The 16446-nt window shown below is 49.1% G+C and overlaps 1 protein-coding gene across 5 annotated transcripts in view; it reads right to left on the bottom strand.

The window, feature by feature from the left end:
* TLN2 (talin 2) overlaps positions 1-16446 on the bottom strand; it is a 481872-nt gene that overhangs the window by 19023 nt on the left and 446403 nt on the right. For all 5 annotated transcript variants that reach the window (XM_062206051.1, XM_062206049.1, XM_062206053.1 and 2 more), the window contains 3 exons: positions 14882-14989; positions 6145-6250; positions 4644-4768 (listed from right to left, as the gene is read on the bottom strand). In XM_062206051.1, the coding sequence (XP_062062035.1) occupies positions 4644-4768; positions 6145-6250; positions 14882-14989 (339 nt within the window). The remainder of the gene's footprint in view (positions 1-4643; positions 4769-6144; positions 6251-14881; positions 14990-16446) is intronic.

The raw sequence follows: 16446 nt of genomic DNA, 5'->3' as shown, positions 1-16446 counted from the left end.
CTCCCTGAACCTCTGACTGCCCCCCCCCACCCCCGTATTCATCAGTTACAGAGGACTTGCTGGCCAACAAGGAAGAAACACAATAATCACATCATCTCAGACACATGGACTTCATCTGAGGCTCTTCTCCAAGCTCTGGTTTTCTGTATTCCCAATAACTTGCTGTCTCATTTCCATGGCCATGTGTCATCTCAGCCAGACAACTTTAACTGGACTTAACGTTCTCCCACTGTGTGAAGTTGGCGTTGATTTTGGCAGCATCTTGAAGCCTGCCCCACAGAGTCCAGCTGACACACAGACGCCTCTCTCTAATGGAAAAGGCTTCCAGGCACAGGTTCCACTGTACGACTCTCAAAGCCATGGCTCCAGCATGTCACGCCCCTCCCCCATGTCACTGCCCCTCTGTCACTGCTGTCACCCTGTTCCTACACAGGCACCTGTGAGGAACCTGACAATGACTTCCAGATATAGCCTGGGGACATTTTCATCTAAGCCACTGGTCACAGCCTGTTGCGGTTTGGCCCATAGTTTTGGTGTCCCCCAAATGCCCATGTGTCAAGGACTTGGTCTCCCAAAGTCTTATGTTAATGGTTAAGGCTGGAACGTAATCTAATCATGGTGTCTAAAGGTGAGGCCTGCAAAGGCGATCAGGTTAGACTGGGTTGCTAGGGAGGGGCCCATGACTGAATTAGGAAGCAGTTAAATGACCAGGTACACGCCTTCCCTTGGCTCACCATGTGAACCTCCCTCTGTACTTGTCTGGCATCCATCACCCTCAGCAGAAGCCAGACTAAAGGGGCTGCCTGATCTTGTACTGTGAACCTCCAAAACTGGTATGTGTTAGCTCCTCTCGGTATTTAAGTTACTCTGGGGGGATAATGCTTCGCAGGTACACTCAGGAGTACTTGTTAAGATGACTTCTTTTCTCCTCCAAGTTAGGAGCACAGTAGCTCTGTTTCCAGAAAGCAGAGCTCAGAATAAACTTGCATGAATTTCACAAGCTCTTCTACGACAAAGAGGTCAAAACCAACCCGAAAAGCCCTTCTGCATGAGAAAAAAATTTCTATATCTTAACTCCAAACTTCCTCTAGAGCCAATTAGGCAATGGAATTATTTTCAGATTGCTGACTTACTCTAAATATTATCAAACTCTGCTGACAAGCTAACCTATAACAGGAAATTCAACAGAGTGAAGTCCACATTACATTATCTTTATTAGATAAATCCAGTCCTAACCAAGGTTTACGTCAAGCCCAGCGATTCAGCATCCATGCAGTTTTGGTATGGTTGACTGGGTTTATACATTTTGGTACTATGTATGGCAAGTTACAGATACTTAGTGCTCCTGGAATTGTTGCAGGAAAGCTGACCAAGAAAGTGACTAACTTTCAAACTGCAGGTCAGGATAAAAATGAATCCAAACAAAATATAAAACTGGCTGTGTCTGGGGATTACGATCCTGACCTCGATCCCATGCCACAGACATGGGTCGGAACCTTCCATTGTTTTCCACCAGGTACTTTTCTGAAGGATTCATTACGTCATGAACCTAAGCTACACCACAGATCTGAAGCTCCTACGACACAGGAGTACCTATCATTTGCTTCTCCTGTAAACAGTAAGTCCAGCAATACTGACACAGGTTTCCAGTGCTACAGGAAGAAGTGGATTGTAACATCATGAAGCGCAGTGAATGCCCAGTCTTCTAAGCCTACTCGTGATTTTAACATATTCTTCCCTGTTGCCTTATCAACTTTATTAGGAACCCCCGGAGACAGGGCAAGACACTGTAGGAATATGTTTGATATATAGTTGGATTAAATAACAACCTAATATATCAAACATATCACACAGAGGCCTGCAGAAAAGGCATCCAGGTTGGACCCAGCTTGAGAATAGGCACAGTACGGAGGTGACAGCCGCGGGGGTGGTCACCAGTGCGGCGACTCCCACCCCTGGCTCTCTCGGGAGCGCAGGTCTGCCTGCAGGTGGGCAACAGCGCCATCGGCAATGGTATCAGCACATACACCAGGGCTCACTGGCTTTCTGGTTTTGCTCTTTTTACCCCTTTCCCCAGTCAATGGTGCATTCAAAATGGGGCACAAGTGCTTGTCACTCAAGTCTGAGAGATTCCAGGGAAAAGGAGATGCTTAAACTTTGAAGGCCTCAAGGAGGCACCTGCAAGGAAGGGACTCCAATCCTCGGTGAACCTCGAGCTTTGCTGAAGTCCCCTCCACTTTCCTGCAAAAACCCTCGCTGTAAACACAAAGGCTGGATGACCTAGTGCAGTGCAGGGCGTCCTCACGGGCCCACAGCAGGAGCCAGCCCTAATCTGTAGTGCCAATACCGTGAAAATACTGTTTTACAAAACTGAAAAACACAGACTCCGTTCCATCATCATTGCTCTATCTCCCCCCGCCCCCCCCCCCCCCCCAATCTTGGGCAGATGTGTCTCACACGGTCGTGATCAGAAGGAGCCTGTGACTGCAGCAAGTGTTCCCGGGACATCGTACCTGCGCACCTGCTCCATGACACACAGCCCCAGTGTCCAGCGCTCTTAGCAGCTGACCACCTTCCCTTCAGGGGGTACTCACATCCAGCTTCTCACCACTACACGCAAGGCTGCGAGAACGAGCCTCCACATGCACACAACCTTCTTTCCCTCTTGGATTTCCTTCCTTGGACAGGTTCCCAAAGGTGAAATTAATGGCTCAAGGGGCCCAGGGAAAACACGAATGGCCCCCACGTGATGAGAGCAGACTTAGGAGAGGGGGTAGGTTGGTATGGATGGAAACTGCCACCCAGAGCCCACACAGCTCAGTCACAGTGGGCTGACCCGGGGCAAGGCAATTTGTCCCTAAAGGTGTTGCCAAGTCCTCATGGACTTCGTGTGAGGAACGGATGAGCTCATCCATAGAGAACCCATAGACTGCTTAGATAAGCCTTGTACGCTATCCATGTGAGTTCTGTCCACCCCCAGCCCTGCCTATGCAGTAATTTTTCTTTCCGGCATTTTCCTGGGATAAAATTCTCAGATGCATATTTCTGATGATGATGACGACAACAATGGTGATAGAGCTGTCATTTACGGAGACTTATTGTATGTCAGGCACTGCATTCTTACAGTACCTCATTTGCTTACTCATCGAGTACGTAAATGACTGGACAGAGGGCAGCCAGGACCAGAGACGCACAAGGGCTCAGAAGGACCAAGGCTAAGTGGCTGAAACGGGAGCTCTCAGGATATAGTGAAGTGCTCCTGTGCAACCAGCACCAGGCTGATTCTCCAGAATGCCAGTGTGACAAGGCCTCGGGCAGCAGCAGACTGAACCTTCCCCTTGTAGGAGGCAGCCACTGGCCATATCAGATAAGGAAACGGAAAAACAATGAAAGCACCCAACCTTTAAATCTCAGTCAGTGGTTAAGTCCAAAGTACACTTTCCACTCAGGATTTACTCCATTTATAAAGCAGAACAAAGACACAGCCAGAAAATGGAGCCGCCCCTACACCCACGCTTAGTTCTTAAAAGAAACCTCTGACTACACCAGGTAACCCAAGGCTTGGAGGTTAGAGGCCGGCAGAGAAAACCATGGTGAGCCCAAAAATCAGAAGTCAAGACACTTAAATGATTTTTGATAAGACATTTGACCTAGTCTAGAGCAACTACTAGGAGATGGAGTCTAGGAAGCTGAAGGTTTTAACAACCTTCCCCAGAGTCACTGACTCTACGTCAACATCAGCCAGGGCACTGCTCTTGAGCTAGCTGATGTATTTCGGTACCCAGAACTCTATTCTACCCTCTTAGAAAAACAGGCAGAATTTAGGAATAGCTAAACGAGGGGATCTAACTTTTCATTGAGGAGAAGGCTCAGGTTTTACTTCTTGACGCATTTCTTAGAAGGGAGGAGAGTTACAAGTACCAGGAAGAACCTGCTTGAATAGGAGGAAAGAGGCCTCCTCTGGGTCCAGTCTTCCTGCTCTGGGTGGGGTGGAGAGGGGTGGGTACAGCTCCTGAACAGGCTTGAGTTTGAAGACGGCAGCAGCCTGCCACCCTTTTAATTAGAATCTGCCCTTCCTACTGCCCAGCCCACGAGTCTCTCTTTCCTTTAACCAGCTGTTTCTCTGAACACATAGCCCTGAGGTTTTCAACACCGATCCAGAAGGGACACACAGATGACAACACACGCTGCGGAAGTCTGGCGAGGGGCACACTTCTGAGGCTCCCACGGCCCTCTGGGTTTCTAAGGCAAGCAGAGGCCCCGCATCGCCATCTCTGTGACAGGCATGATAGAAACCAGAAAACTGGATGCCGACTGTCTCCCAGGAGCAGGAACTTTCACAGGAAGCATCCCACACCTCCTTTATATAATGAAAACATGTAATTCTTATCCAAAATCAAAAGGCTTGATTGTCCTGTACACCCAGAGGGATTTTTCCAGGTGGTTACCTTGAAAGACTCGCCCACTGTTTTTTTTTTTTTTTTCCCCTATTTTCTGAAAGAGAAGGGGTTGGGCAGGCCCAGTAGTGCTGCCGCTTTGGAGTCTAAGCAGGGGGAAGGAGACAGCCCCCACCTCCGCCCGCAATACCCATTCACAGCCCTCACTGGAAGATTGCAGCCGCGCAGCCGCAGGTGAACACTCACTTTTGGCTTTGCTCTTGGCTTTAGCTGCTCTAATTTCTTTGCAGCAGCCTCAATGGATGCTGCAGCCCCCAGTAATTCTGTTTCTGCGATGACGGTTGGGTCTTCTGGATCCACCCATTCTGTTCCTAAAATTAGTTTAAAAAAAGGTCATGCGTGGGAACTACAGATTTCGGCACTAGCTTAATTACAAACAACAGTAGAATTTCCATGCAAGGAGGCCCTCAAGAGCTGAGAGCCTACTGCCTATATTGTCTTCTCTCAAGCTCTCATGAACGTGGCGGGAGCTAACCTGGTTTTCTCAATCAGTTGTTTGTAGGAGGGTATTTTGCAAAGTTCAAGGCAAACAGAATTAAAAGGTAAGTTTATTTGGGTATGAAAAAACACTGAAACCCATGCATACAAAACAAAATCCTGGAAAGTATGCATTACAAATAAATGCATGGATTTAAAAGGTTTTTTTGCACCTAAATATCTTTTAGTGTTTTGTGAAGCTAGTGTTTGGTGCAGCAGTTACGATGCTGGGTGAGAGGCTGGCATCCCTTATCAGAGTGCCTGGGTTCAAGCCCCCCAAGCCTGGATTCTGGGTCCTGCTAATGAGTACCTTGGGTGGCAACAGGTGATGGCCCAAGTACTGGGTCCCTGCCATCCAAATGGGAGGCCTGCAGTTCCTGGCTCCAGGCTTCAGCCTGGTCCAGCCTGGATTATTATGGGCATTCGGGGTCTGAGCCTGTGGTTGGAAGATCTTTCTGTGCCTGCCTGCCTGTCATGTCTTCCCCCACTCCCTGCACCCCTTGCCTTTCAAATACAAAGAACTAAAAATGTGAAAAATGTAACTACATTTCTGTGCACTTTGTAAAGTACCCTCATACTGTCCTATCACAGTCATCTAAATCAGCTGTGGAAATCAAGCTCTCACAGGCCAAGCCTCGAGCCTTCCTCTGACTTCTACCTTACATCTCATGCCTGCAAGCAAGCCACGGCGCCTCCAGACTCTGCCTCGCACCACGTGGAGATCTGCCATTCTCTTCTGGGCCCACACGGGGAACAGCACTGGCCTCAACTCATAGGGAGGGATGCTGTCCCCCCCGGGAGCTGACTGCTTCTATGGAAGCAGGAAGGGGAGCACAGACAACTTGCGAAGACATGGCTGTTTCCTACACACGAGGCATTACTCTAATGGGAATAAATACCCTGCTGAATGAGCACAGATAAAAAGAAACAACCAGACTCCTTGGAGAAGCCAGCAGTTTATATGAATTGTACCTGTGCAGCAGACATACTTGATTCAAAGACTGAAGGAATGACTTGCTTTGCACTGGAAGTTACTTCTGATATCTAACTCTGTATCACCTTGCTTTAAACAGGTACCCCGCCATGCTCCTCCTGGCTATACCTACCAACGAAGCGCCTGTGCTGTCTCTCTCTTGCTCTGCTCCATCTGCCATGCCAGCCTGGCCCTGGGGACACCCCAGTTATAAGGACCCAAGAGAATGCCACCTACCTTTCATGGCTTCGGCGGCCTGAATGAGCTCCGTCACGGCGCCGGCGACCCTCTTGGAGAAAGCGGCCAGCTGATGCTTGAGTTCCGGTGTTGGTTTCTGAAGGATCTATGGGTGAAGAACAAGTCAAGTGCGTAAGGAGCACGGTCACCATGGCGACAGGCAGCGCACTCCCTGGTGGACCTGGCGTCAGATGCTCTCTGTCCCAAAGTGACTTGTGGAGCTTGGGGAAAACATTTAAGACTCATTGGGCTTGTTTCTTTAAGTGAGAAATGAGACAGTGGAAACCACGGGTGCCTTGAAGGTGGCTTCTGACAGTTCCCAAAGACCAGAGAGGGGACAAAGTCCACTTCTGTCCTAGAAGAAACATAAGCACCTGAAATTACTCACAGGCCATGCACGGCCTGAGTGAGCACCGAAGACCAAGCTCTGGGCCAGCTGCTGCTTGTGACACCACCACAACTGTGAGACGTTGGAAATGTGTGACTCATGGGGGTTTTGGAGACAAAAATCCCCATGTAGGCAGCATTTCACCGAGCAAGAGGGCCGTTCCTGAAAAAGCAGTCCTCTCTGGGTTCTGCCTGCCAGGGAGAAGCCATGCGCTTCGGCCTTCTTTTGAACCAGTGCAAAAACTTTAAAAATTGTTTTCTGCTGTTTGTGATATTCAAAAGGCATGGGTGACTCCAAACACTAAGTTGACTTAAAGGACATCCCCTCAGCTGGCTGCTGTTCAAATTCGTCCGAGAATGGAACTCAGAAACTGGAGGAGAACTGCTCACTTTCTTCCACCATGCATTTCGGACCTGATGGGAAGCATCCTGTGCCGTCCTAATTTGGAACTTCCCCTCCCAACAGCCTTTGCTGCATTTTCTCCCCAGGGCCCACGACGGGAAGCTCCAGGTTTGGCATGTTAAGACAGCCGGGAGCTAAATTCGACCACTGTCGGTCTTTGGAAATCTGGGAGGCTCGGAGCCGAGGATGAAGCATGAGCTTTGGAACGGGACAGACCTGTGTTCATATCTGGCTTCAAGGTCGCTCCTTTGTAAGTACTGAACCCCTCAGCACCTGCTTCTTCATCTGTAAAACTTGCCAATGCCTATCCCTCAGGGCTGGCATAAAGATCAAATGGAGTAACCCTTGGGAAATACTTCATGCGGTGCCTGCATCACAGTAGGCATTCATTAAGTGTTAATTCCAAACTTCTGGGTGCCTCAGACCTATTCTCACCTGGCTAAGTGGCAGAATCACTCTCTCTGGGGGTTGGAAAAGATGGCATTTGGACCCCAGGGCCTACCCCTCCTTGCACATGGCTGCAGGAAGCTTAGTAGATAACTGGTTATACCGTGAGCAGCCCCAGCCTCGTGGATACACACATGACCTTAAGTTAGACTTGTACTGATTAACCGGTGCTTTTATTTATTTATTTATTTATTTATTTATTTTTTGACAGGCAGAGTGGATAGTGGGAGAGACAGAGAGAAAGGTCTTCCTTTTGCCGTTGGTTCACCCTCCAATGGCCGCTGCGGCCAGCGCATCTCGCTGATCTGAAGCCAGGAGCCAGGTGCTTCTCCTGGTCTCCCATGTGGGTGCAGGGCCCAAGGACTTGGGTCATCCTCCACTGCCTTCCGGGCCATCGCAGAGAGCTGGCCTGGAAGAGGGGCAACTGGGACAGAATCCGGCGCCCTGACTGGGACTAGAACCCAGTGTGCCGGCGCCGCAAGGCGGAGGATTAGCCTGTTAAGCCACGGCGCCGGCCTAACCAGTGCTTTTTGGGCATTACGTCACATGCCTCTATTTCCATTCTCCCTCCTTCCGGCATCCTTTAAGTTTATTTTGTATTTGCTGATGTTTGATCATTCCAGATGATCAGTTGTGTTAATTCTCCTAGCCTATGAATCTATCACTCCACAGATACTAAGATTTCTGTACAGATCTATGAATGGGTGAGCATGAGGGAAATGAATGAGAGAAAATCAGACCAGCACACTCCTAGGACTCCTACAAGGAAGGCTTCCTAGACCAGGTGCAAAAGAAGACTAGAGCCATGGGGAGGTACAGGAGAGGGGCAAATGCCTACTAGTTTCTCACAGAACCGGTGGGGAGGCAGTTAAGTTCAGGAGTCAAGGTCAATGCATCTACCTAACCTGCCATGCAATTCCTCACCCTTTCTCAAAGTTTCAGCTGACTTATTTATTAAGTGCGACAACAGTGCTTTCCATATAGTTGGGGTGGAATCCTATCAGTGAATACACAAAGGAATACTGAGAGAACTGTGGGAGTGAGGAGAGGGGAGTGACTGCTAACTGACATGAGCTTTCTAAGGTGACAAAATGCTCTACAATCAGAATACGGTAATAGTCGCACAATGCTGTACACCCACTAAAACTAATCAGTTGCATACTTGGAATGAATTGTCATATGTCAATTATGTCTCAATAAGGCTGTTTAAAAGGAGAAATCAACAGGACATCAGATACAATGATAACAGGAAGCACAGATATAATCTTAAAAATAATTTGATGATTTCTGCAAACAAAAACCTTCAGTTCACCCTAAATGTTTATATAAGTTCATTCTAAATGCTTCATGTCTGAGATATAAATGATATAAACAGTTTTAACTGTTGTAATTTCCACGTTATAGCTGCACATAAATTCTCTATGGAAGTGTTGTCATTTTTCTTTCTTTTTTTATAGTTTATCTTTGTCTCAGTTGCCCCAACAAGACTTGTTAGGAAACTGACAGCAAATCACACCCTGGGAGAAACTACTTCCAAAACACATCTGACAAAAAACTTATTATCTAGAAAAACCTAAAGAATTCTAAAGCTAAAAAACAAAAACAAAAACAAAAACAAAAACAGGCAAAAGATCTGAGCAGACATTTTAGCAAAAAAGCTATACAGAAAGCAAACAGGTACACAAAAATACTTTCAACAATAGAAATTAAAATCACAATGAGATACCACCATATACTCACTACAGTGGCTAAAACAAAGAAAATTAAAAATGACAAGTGGTAGCAGGATATAGAGTGAGGAGAATTCTCACACATTGCTGGTAGAAATGTAAAATAGTACAAACTTTGGAAAACAATTTGGTTTTTTCTAAAAAGTTAAACATACCCCTATCCTACAATCCAAACATTCCACTTGTAGGTATCTACCCAAGAGCAATGGACAGATACTGGCACAAAGACTTGAGTATGAAATGCTCTTCAAAGCTTTATTTGTAGTAAAAAAAAAAAAAATGCAAGCAACCCAAATGACCACCAACAGTATTTGAATACAATGAAATACTCCTTAGCTATAGACACATTATTTATGCATACAACAAAATGGATGGAATTGAAAACTCTGATGCTGAATGAAGGAGTGGATGCTGTGTGACTTCATTTATAGAAGCAGCTAGAAAACGCACGCAAGTCAGCAACAATAAGCAGATCAGTGGTTTCTTGGGAATTTTGAGGGGTGATGAATACATTCATTATTTTGATTGCTGGTGATGGCTTTACAGATGTATTCCCATATCAATAACCAAAACATATCCTTAACTATGTGTTGTTCATTGTATACTAGCTATGTCTCCAAAACTGAAAAAAGAGCTACAGGTGTGGAGAGAAGTACTGAAATCATCAAAGCACAATGATTAAAGACTTCTGGCGGTGGAAGAAGAGCCCTTGATGTAGACAAAGGACCCCTCCTGTGTACCCTACGGGCTCTCTCACACAGGGACCAGCCTCAATTAAAGTACTCTAACTTTACGTGAGGCAGGAAGAAAGGGCTTCTATTTTTATTCCACTATTAAGTCAATATGACTTCTAATAGTGATCAAAAGACAGATTCACATTAAAGTTCTGCTAGTGGAAGAGACAGTAATGTTGGCCCTGCCAAAGACTCCGTGTTGTGGTTTTGCAAAAATCCTGAACTGTGATTGCTGCAGACGCAAGGTGGCTGCCGCTCGCCTTTGCACACAAGTCTCGGGGTGAGCCAGCAAACAGCAAACGCAGGAGGCCAACACCACTGCAGTGGGCACCTATCTCTAAAGCTTCCTAGAGCAGCTCCCGGGGCAGCAAGGGCCCAAGGTCAACACCGTGCTTGCTGAGAGCTAACTGGATTCCCCAGAGAACTGGCCAAGCAAGGGTTATTAATTTGGAGCTTCCAAATGGGCATCTGGGGTCTGGGATCTCAACAGCTGAAGGCCCTTTTTGTGGGAGTGAGCTAAGGCTCCTCTGATGGGAGAGGGGGAAGCCAGAAATGGCCCAGGGCTTTGCTTTCTGGAGGCCCAGGATGCACACATGATTAAGGATGCAAAATCACAATGGTCATTTGCATCTTTGCACAGGGGAAAAAAGAGAATGGGAAATCTGAAGGGTACAGAATTACTGATATGTTGTTTTAGAACTTAAACACCTGAAGCAAACCAAATAAAATGTTAATGAGCCAAACCAATTAGAGAAGGCGGGTATGCAGGTAATTATTCTGTTTCTTTAAGGTTTTTCTAAAGTAAAACTAAAATAGACCAGCCAGCCAAAAAAGGCTCGATGGCATTTTATCTGAACAAGGTTCGCATAGTGTAGTCTCCCCATATTTTCATGTACCTAAATTTAACAGAAGTAGCTCACTCAAGATCCTGAACCACTCAGTGCCACCTCAGAGTGGTGTGGATTGTTGGGCACTTTCTCCAAACCTTGCTTCTACCCACCCACCTTTTTTTTTTTTTTTTTTTAATTTATTTGACAAGTAGAGTTACAGACAGTGAGAGAGACAGACAGAAAGGTCTTCCTTCCGTTGGTTCACCCCCCAAATGGCTGCTACGGCCGGCGCTGCACTGCACCTGCCAGGAGCCAGATGCTTCCTCCTGGTCTCCCACGCGAGTGCAGGGCCCAAGCACTTGGGCCATCCTCCACTGCACTCCCGGGCCACAGCAGAGAGCTGGCCTGGAAGAGGGGCAACTGGGACTAGAACCCGGCACCCATATGGGATGCCAGTGCCGCAGGCGGTGGATTAACCAAGTGAGCCACGGCACTGGCCCCTCTCTTTCCCCTTTTGTAACACACAATTATCTGATGATTCTTCAGCTTTCAAGACTCTTCCACCTATTCCCTCTGAGTCATTAAAAACGGTTTTTCAAGCATTCCGGGAGGCTGCTCCGGTTTAGGTTGACTTTCTTTTCAGAATGGTCACCTGATCACACCAAGGTTTTCAGTTAAGATAAAAATGGGGAGGGGGGGAGAGAGAGAGTGAGCGAGCGAGCGAGAAATCTCTAGTTTTTCACTGTTCTAAAAAATCTTCCATCTGTAAGTATCCAATCAAACCTTGGTTTCTGTTTCTGCTAGCCTGAAGAGAATTTAAACAACAATTCTGATTTCTCCTATATAGCAGCACTGCGACCTCACTTTGATTCTGTTAGAATCTGCTCTGAAGACGAAGCCCAGTCTCCACGTTTGGGCCTCCTGCTTCTCACCCCGGGCCTCTCCGGGCCAGCTTCCTTGCTCCTAGCCTCATCTTAGCCCAGATATCCACAGGGTCTGCCTTGGGGCAGGGCTGGTACTAACAGTGCCAAGTGTGACTCTAACACAGCAAGAAACCCCCGTGACTTGGGGGACAAAGGGTGACACGGGTTCTCTTGTCTTCAGTTAGGAACCTTTATTTCACATGTGTTTATGATAATTCCCAGGAAGGCGGGGCGGTTTCTTCCTCTGCATGTTAGAAAACACCTTCCAAACAGAGCTGTGCCCAGCTTTCCAGAGAACAAAAACAAAAATGCAAACAAATGAGTACACAATGCTCCTCCATTGCTCTACACAGAAGTCGGAGCCACCAGCACGTCTCACCTGGGGGCCGAAGAGTCGTGACTGCAAACCCTGAGATGATTTCTGTTTATTTTATAAAGAGCGTTTCACTATCATTTGGCTTTCCTTCCTGTTAATATTTTCAGCTGAGCACTGGCTACCATAAACCTCCTTAACAGCCTTAGAGAAACAGGACATCAATATAAATGTCTGCTATAACTGCAGGTGACAATGATGATAATACAGAATGAGCAAAATAAACCCCGGTTTGCAACACAGAAGGTCTATAGTAAACGCAAGGAGGGATCGGTCACAGAACACTGGTCATCTAGACGGTGAATGGCCACAGGAGAAACACCTGTGGCTGTGTAGCGCAGGCCAGTTTTGCCTGAGGCTGGAGAAGAACCAGTGGCCACCCACAGGCCCCCCAGCCTCCAGGAGAACCTCCTGACCGAAACTCGCTAAATTCTGTGCAATGTTGTGTCTCCTTGCAGCAAACGCCCTTCTTCCATTACAGAAAAAGCCACTGATGGTCGTTACTGAAGCCTAATAGGGACCAAGTGGCCATTAAGCAGGGGTCTCTGAACGTGTGGCCTGGGCAAAGTTCCTCCAGTTTCTCTGATGTCCCCAGCGACCCTGATTTGACCTCCACCTCTCTCTGCAAAGTGGCCTGCCATCTGGCCTCTTCTTCCTCCTCCTTGGACAGACGCACACCATGCATCAAGGACATCTGGTCTCATCTTGCTCACCCCATCACAGGGCACAGAGAGGAGAGGTGAGGAGGAGAGAGGAAGCAAGGGGTCCACGCAGCAGCTGGTTCCCAGACACCAGGGCAGGTTTCCAGTCTGCATGAAGTCAGGGGGGTGGCCTGTGAGGGCTCCAGATTCCTCTTCCCAGGGGATATACTTCTCCTTATGACAAGTGCTGGCACCTGCCCTCCCTTGGGGAGCAAGAACCCCTCTCTATGCAACAAGCCGTCTTTCTGCTGGAGAGGGAGGGAGGAGACCACCAGTCTGCTACCCATCATAAGGGCCGCCTGCCCGCTTTCTATCCAGGCGTGGATTTGCCAGAGACGAAGCTGGGGGCTGATCCCTAGGGCACAACGCTCTCATCATGCGACTCACCAAGAGCAAAGGCAGAAAGTGCCGACCTGAGGGTCACAGATACCGGGTTTGGCCCGCAGGTACACGTGCAGGAGAGAGCATGGCTCAGAGTGGGGAAGTGGAAATGAGGGGATTCCTCTGTCTCCTGCCTGCCCCCATATGAACGAGATGAAAACAAGAGAGACAACCAAGAGGAGAAATGGAGGTTAGGAGGAGAGCCCCCACTTGGGGGGAGCACTGGGGGCCCAATGCCGTAAGCCTGGTCTCAGCCGCCAGCCAGCAAGGAAAGGTACCTTCCAGTCGGCAGACTTCAATCCAGCAGCCAGTGAGTGTTCGCTCAGCCACACAGCCTTGGGTTTCCAGACACGCTCGCTCAATCCTCCATAAACTGCCTGTTAAGTGCCTGACAAAACTGAGGCCCAGACAGGACAGTGGCCGTCTGGCTGCTTAGACAGCAGAGCCAGGAGCTGAACTCAATTCTAACCCTCAGCCTTCCAGATCCACTGGCCCCCCTCTGCTGCCCAGCTGCCAGTTAAGATCCTACACAACTCAGGAAACTGCTCCAGGAAGACAAAGATGTCTTTTTCCCTTTCCCATCAATTTCCTGCTAGGAGGCTCGAGGGCTGAACACTTCACATGACCACATGTGTGTTACTTTGGCCGCAGAGGCTCCCACCCATGACCCTGTCCAGCTTCGATGGTCCTTGCCCAGCCCACATAGAATGCAGGGATTTCTATTTGTAAGGACCCAGCATTTGGAAGCTTAGGAAGGAGTCCCAGGCTATGCCTCAGCACTGACTGCAGTTACCAGGATGAATAAAAACAAGGATCCCTAAAAGACCCAAGACGCTCAACATCAGAGATAACTGGTTTTAAGGAGAAGGCAGTGAACGAGCCGGCGTGGGACTGATTTGACCCCAGCTCTGCTGAGGAAAAGCTAGGTGAGCTCAACCAAGGACGGACTTGGTTGAGTCTCAGATCATTTCCCTGGCCGGCCGGCCAAAGGCACAAGGACAAGATGAGAAAAACAGTGAATGTCCGGCCAGCCAAGGAAAGACACACATGACCGTGCGCCCGAGAGTGGCCTGTTGTGGCTCTCAGGTGAGGTCAGGGACAAGCCGGGTGATGGTGGAGGGAAGGCATCAATGTTTTCTCCTCTTGGTGTGCTCAGGGCTCCACGACTTACATGGTTCTAAGTGTGGCTTCCAGGACATGGGGGAGATGGACACTCAGCGTCCATCTGTCTTGTTTTCCAGGGTCTTGTCCTCAAGCTGTGTGGTGAGTTAAGTCACCAGGAGCCAGCAGTTTGCACAGCCAGGGTGGGCGGTCCACCTGCCATGACCACTGTCCCATACTCCCCACAGGCACATGCCACTCCCACCTTCCTAGTGCATCCCTAGGCCAGGCACACTGGCCTCCAGCATGCTCGGGAGGACAGGAAGAGGTGACAAGAGGCCAGCAGATCACTGGTAGCACTAGTGAGAGCCTTCCAAGGTTGTCACAGAAGCACATGTCTGGATGTGCTGGGGTCTTCCTAACACGCCCTTCTGACTTTTCTGAAGTGGCCCTGGAAGCCTTCCTGCTTTGCCCCTCACCCTACCCACTCCTCCTCCTCTTAGGCACCAGTCTTGCCTCTCTCTGGAGTAAGAAAGAGCCAGCTTCCCTGGATTCTAGCCACCACTTTCTCTGGTCACTGAGCTCAGTCCAATTCCAGCCCTACAAGGTGTGCCCAGACTGCGCTCAAAGAGGGAAGATGTGCACCAGACTCCATGGGACCAGGCAGGTGGGACACGCAGCTGTCGCCCGGCTATGCCCACCGCCCCCCACCCCTCACCCTCCTTACCACTAACACATGCTCCAGCAGGTCCAGGTAGCCAAGGGCGCACTCCGTCCCGTGGCGCAAGGCTCTGCTTCGTACCTCCTCGCTGACATCGGCGTGGAAGGATGCTTGCTGCAGGGAGAGAGAAGGCGTCTGTCTCAAGGCAAGAAAAGCCAGTTTAGGAGTCACCCAGCCTGGGAGCAGAGTAGGGGGCAACCGGGACCCCAACGCAGGAGACCTCTGCCAAACCTGCTCCCACACCTCAAAGACTGACCCCCACCCCACTGCAGGTTCTGTGACACAGCCTGTGTTACCCCGAGGCCACAGGACAGAAACCACTCACTCTGGTCCCTGTTTTACCCATCTCCCACCCCCTTTCACTGAAATGCAAAAAATCCCTCACACACTCAAAAGTTCAGGAAAGAGTGCCACATGCACTATAAATTCCAGGCAAGATTCATGATTAGGGGGCCACGGCAGGAGACGGACTGACCCGGGGTCAGCGAGGGAGGATTCCTGAAGGCTCCATTTGTGGGTTCAGCAAGCCCAGGTTCCCATCCCCTGACCTGACTACTCTGCGGTCACAGTGAGGCCTCCATGACCAGGGGGCCCTGTGGCTCCTCTGCTGGGAGACTGCAGATAGCAAGCACCCCTGGAGGCCCCATAACTCATCTCATGTTAAGCAAATGTTGAGATAAGCAAGCCAGGGCACTGAGGTGATGGAGCTTTTTCCTTGCACTTGTGACCTGGCACCTCGAGTCATTCAGGAGATATCATTTCCCACAGCATGCCCATTCATAAGGTTGCCAGATAAAACCCCTGGTTAAATCTGCAATGCAGATAAACAGTGAAACAAACTTTAGTGCAAGGATGGGACACCCCATTTTTCATTTGCTAAACCTGGTAATCCTACCCATTTAGCCATTCTACCTTTTATGGCTTCCCTCTGGAAAGAACTTCAGAGGTTTAGAGAAACACATAAAAAAGAAAACCACACATAAATCACAAATCGGGACACAAATCACACACCAGGATAAAAGATCGAGATGGAAGGGGATGAGGGACTGCAGCCAGGCACTGATCCACTGGGGCCCCTCTCCCTGGGAATGGGGGTTCTGGGTGGGGACTGACCTGGCCCCCACCCCTGCAGTAAGTGGCCCCAGCATTGGTGACTCAGGAGCTGGAATGACTCATCTGAAGCCTCAGAAGCAGGAACCAGGAGCCTGTTCTCAGCACCGCCATGCTTTGTCCAGCCCTGAGCCCCTGTGTCCGACGTGAGGCCAGAGCCCATGTCTGCTGAGACACCAGTGTGGAGTGACGCAGACCGCGCCACCGCTCAGTCACCTCCGGCAGGCACAGGCAAGGCCCCCGCTGAGGGTCCTGGGAGAGGGGAGGTTTTGGCGTTCTTATCCACGGCGGTGGCTGTGTCACTCGGGAGAACAATCTGGCATTGATTAAAATTGTTACATTTGACCCACAAATGTGGCTTCTGGGAATCTCGCCCAAGGAAATAACCCAAATCACAGGACAAACAGATATGCCCAAGACGCTCTTAACAGTAAAGCTCATGATTTAAAAAACTGCAGACG

The sequence above is a fragment of the Lepus europaeus genome, chromosome 11 (assembly GCF_033115175.1).
Source record: "Lepus europaeus isolate LE1 chromosome 11, mLepTim1.pri, whole genome shotgun sequence".
In the NCBI taxonomy this organism is placed as follows: domain Eukaryota; kingdom Metazoa; phylum Chordata; class Mammalia; order Lagomorpha; family Leporidae; genus Lepus; species Lepus europaeus.
This window is presented reverse-complemented; position numbering and strand designations above follow the sequence as displayed.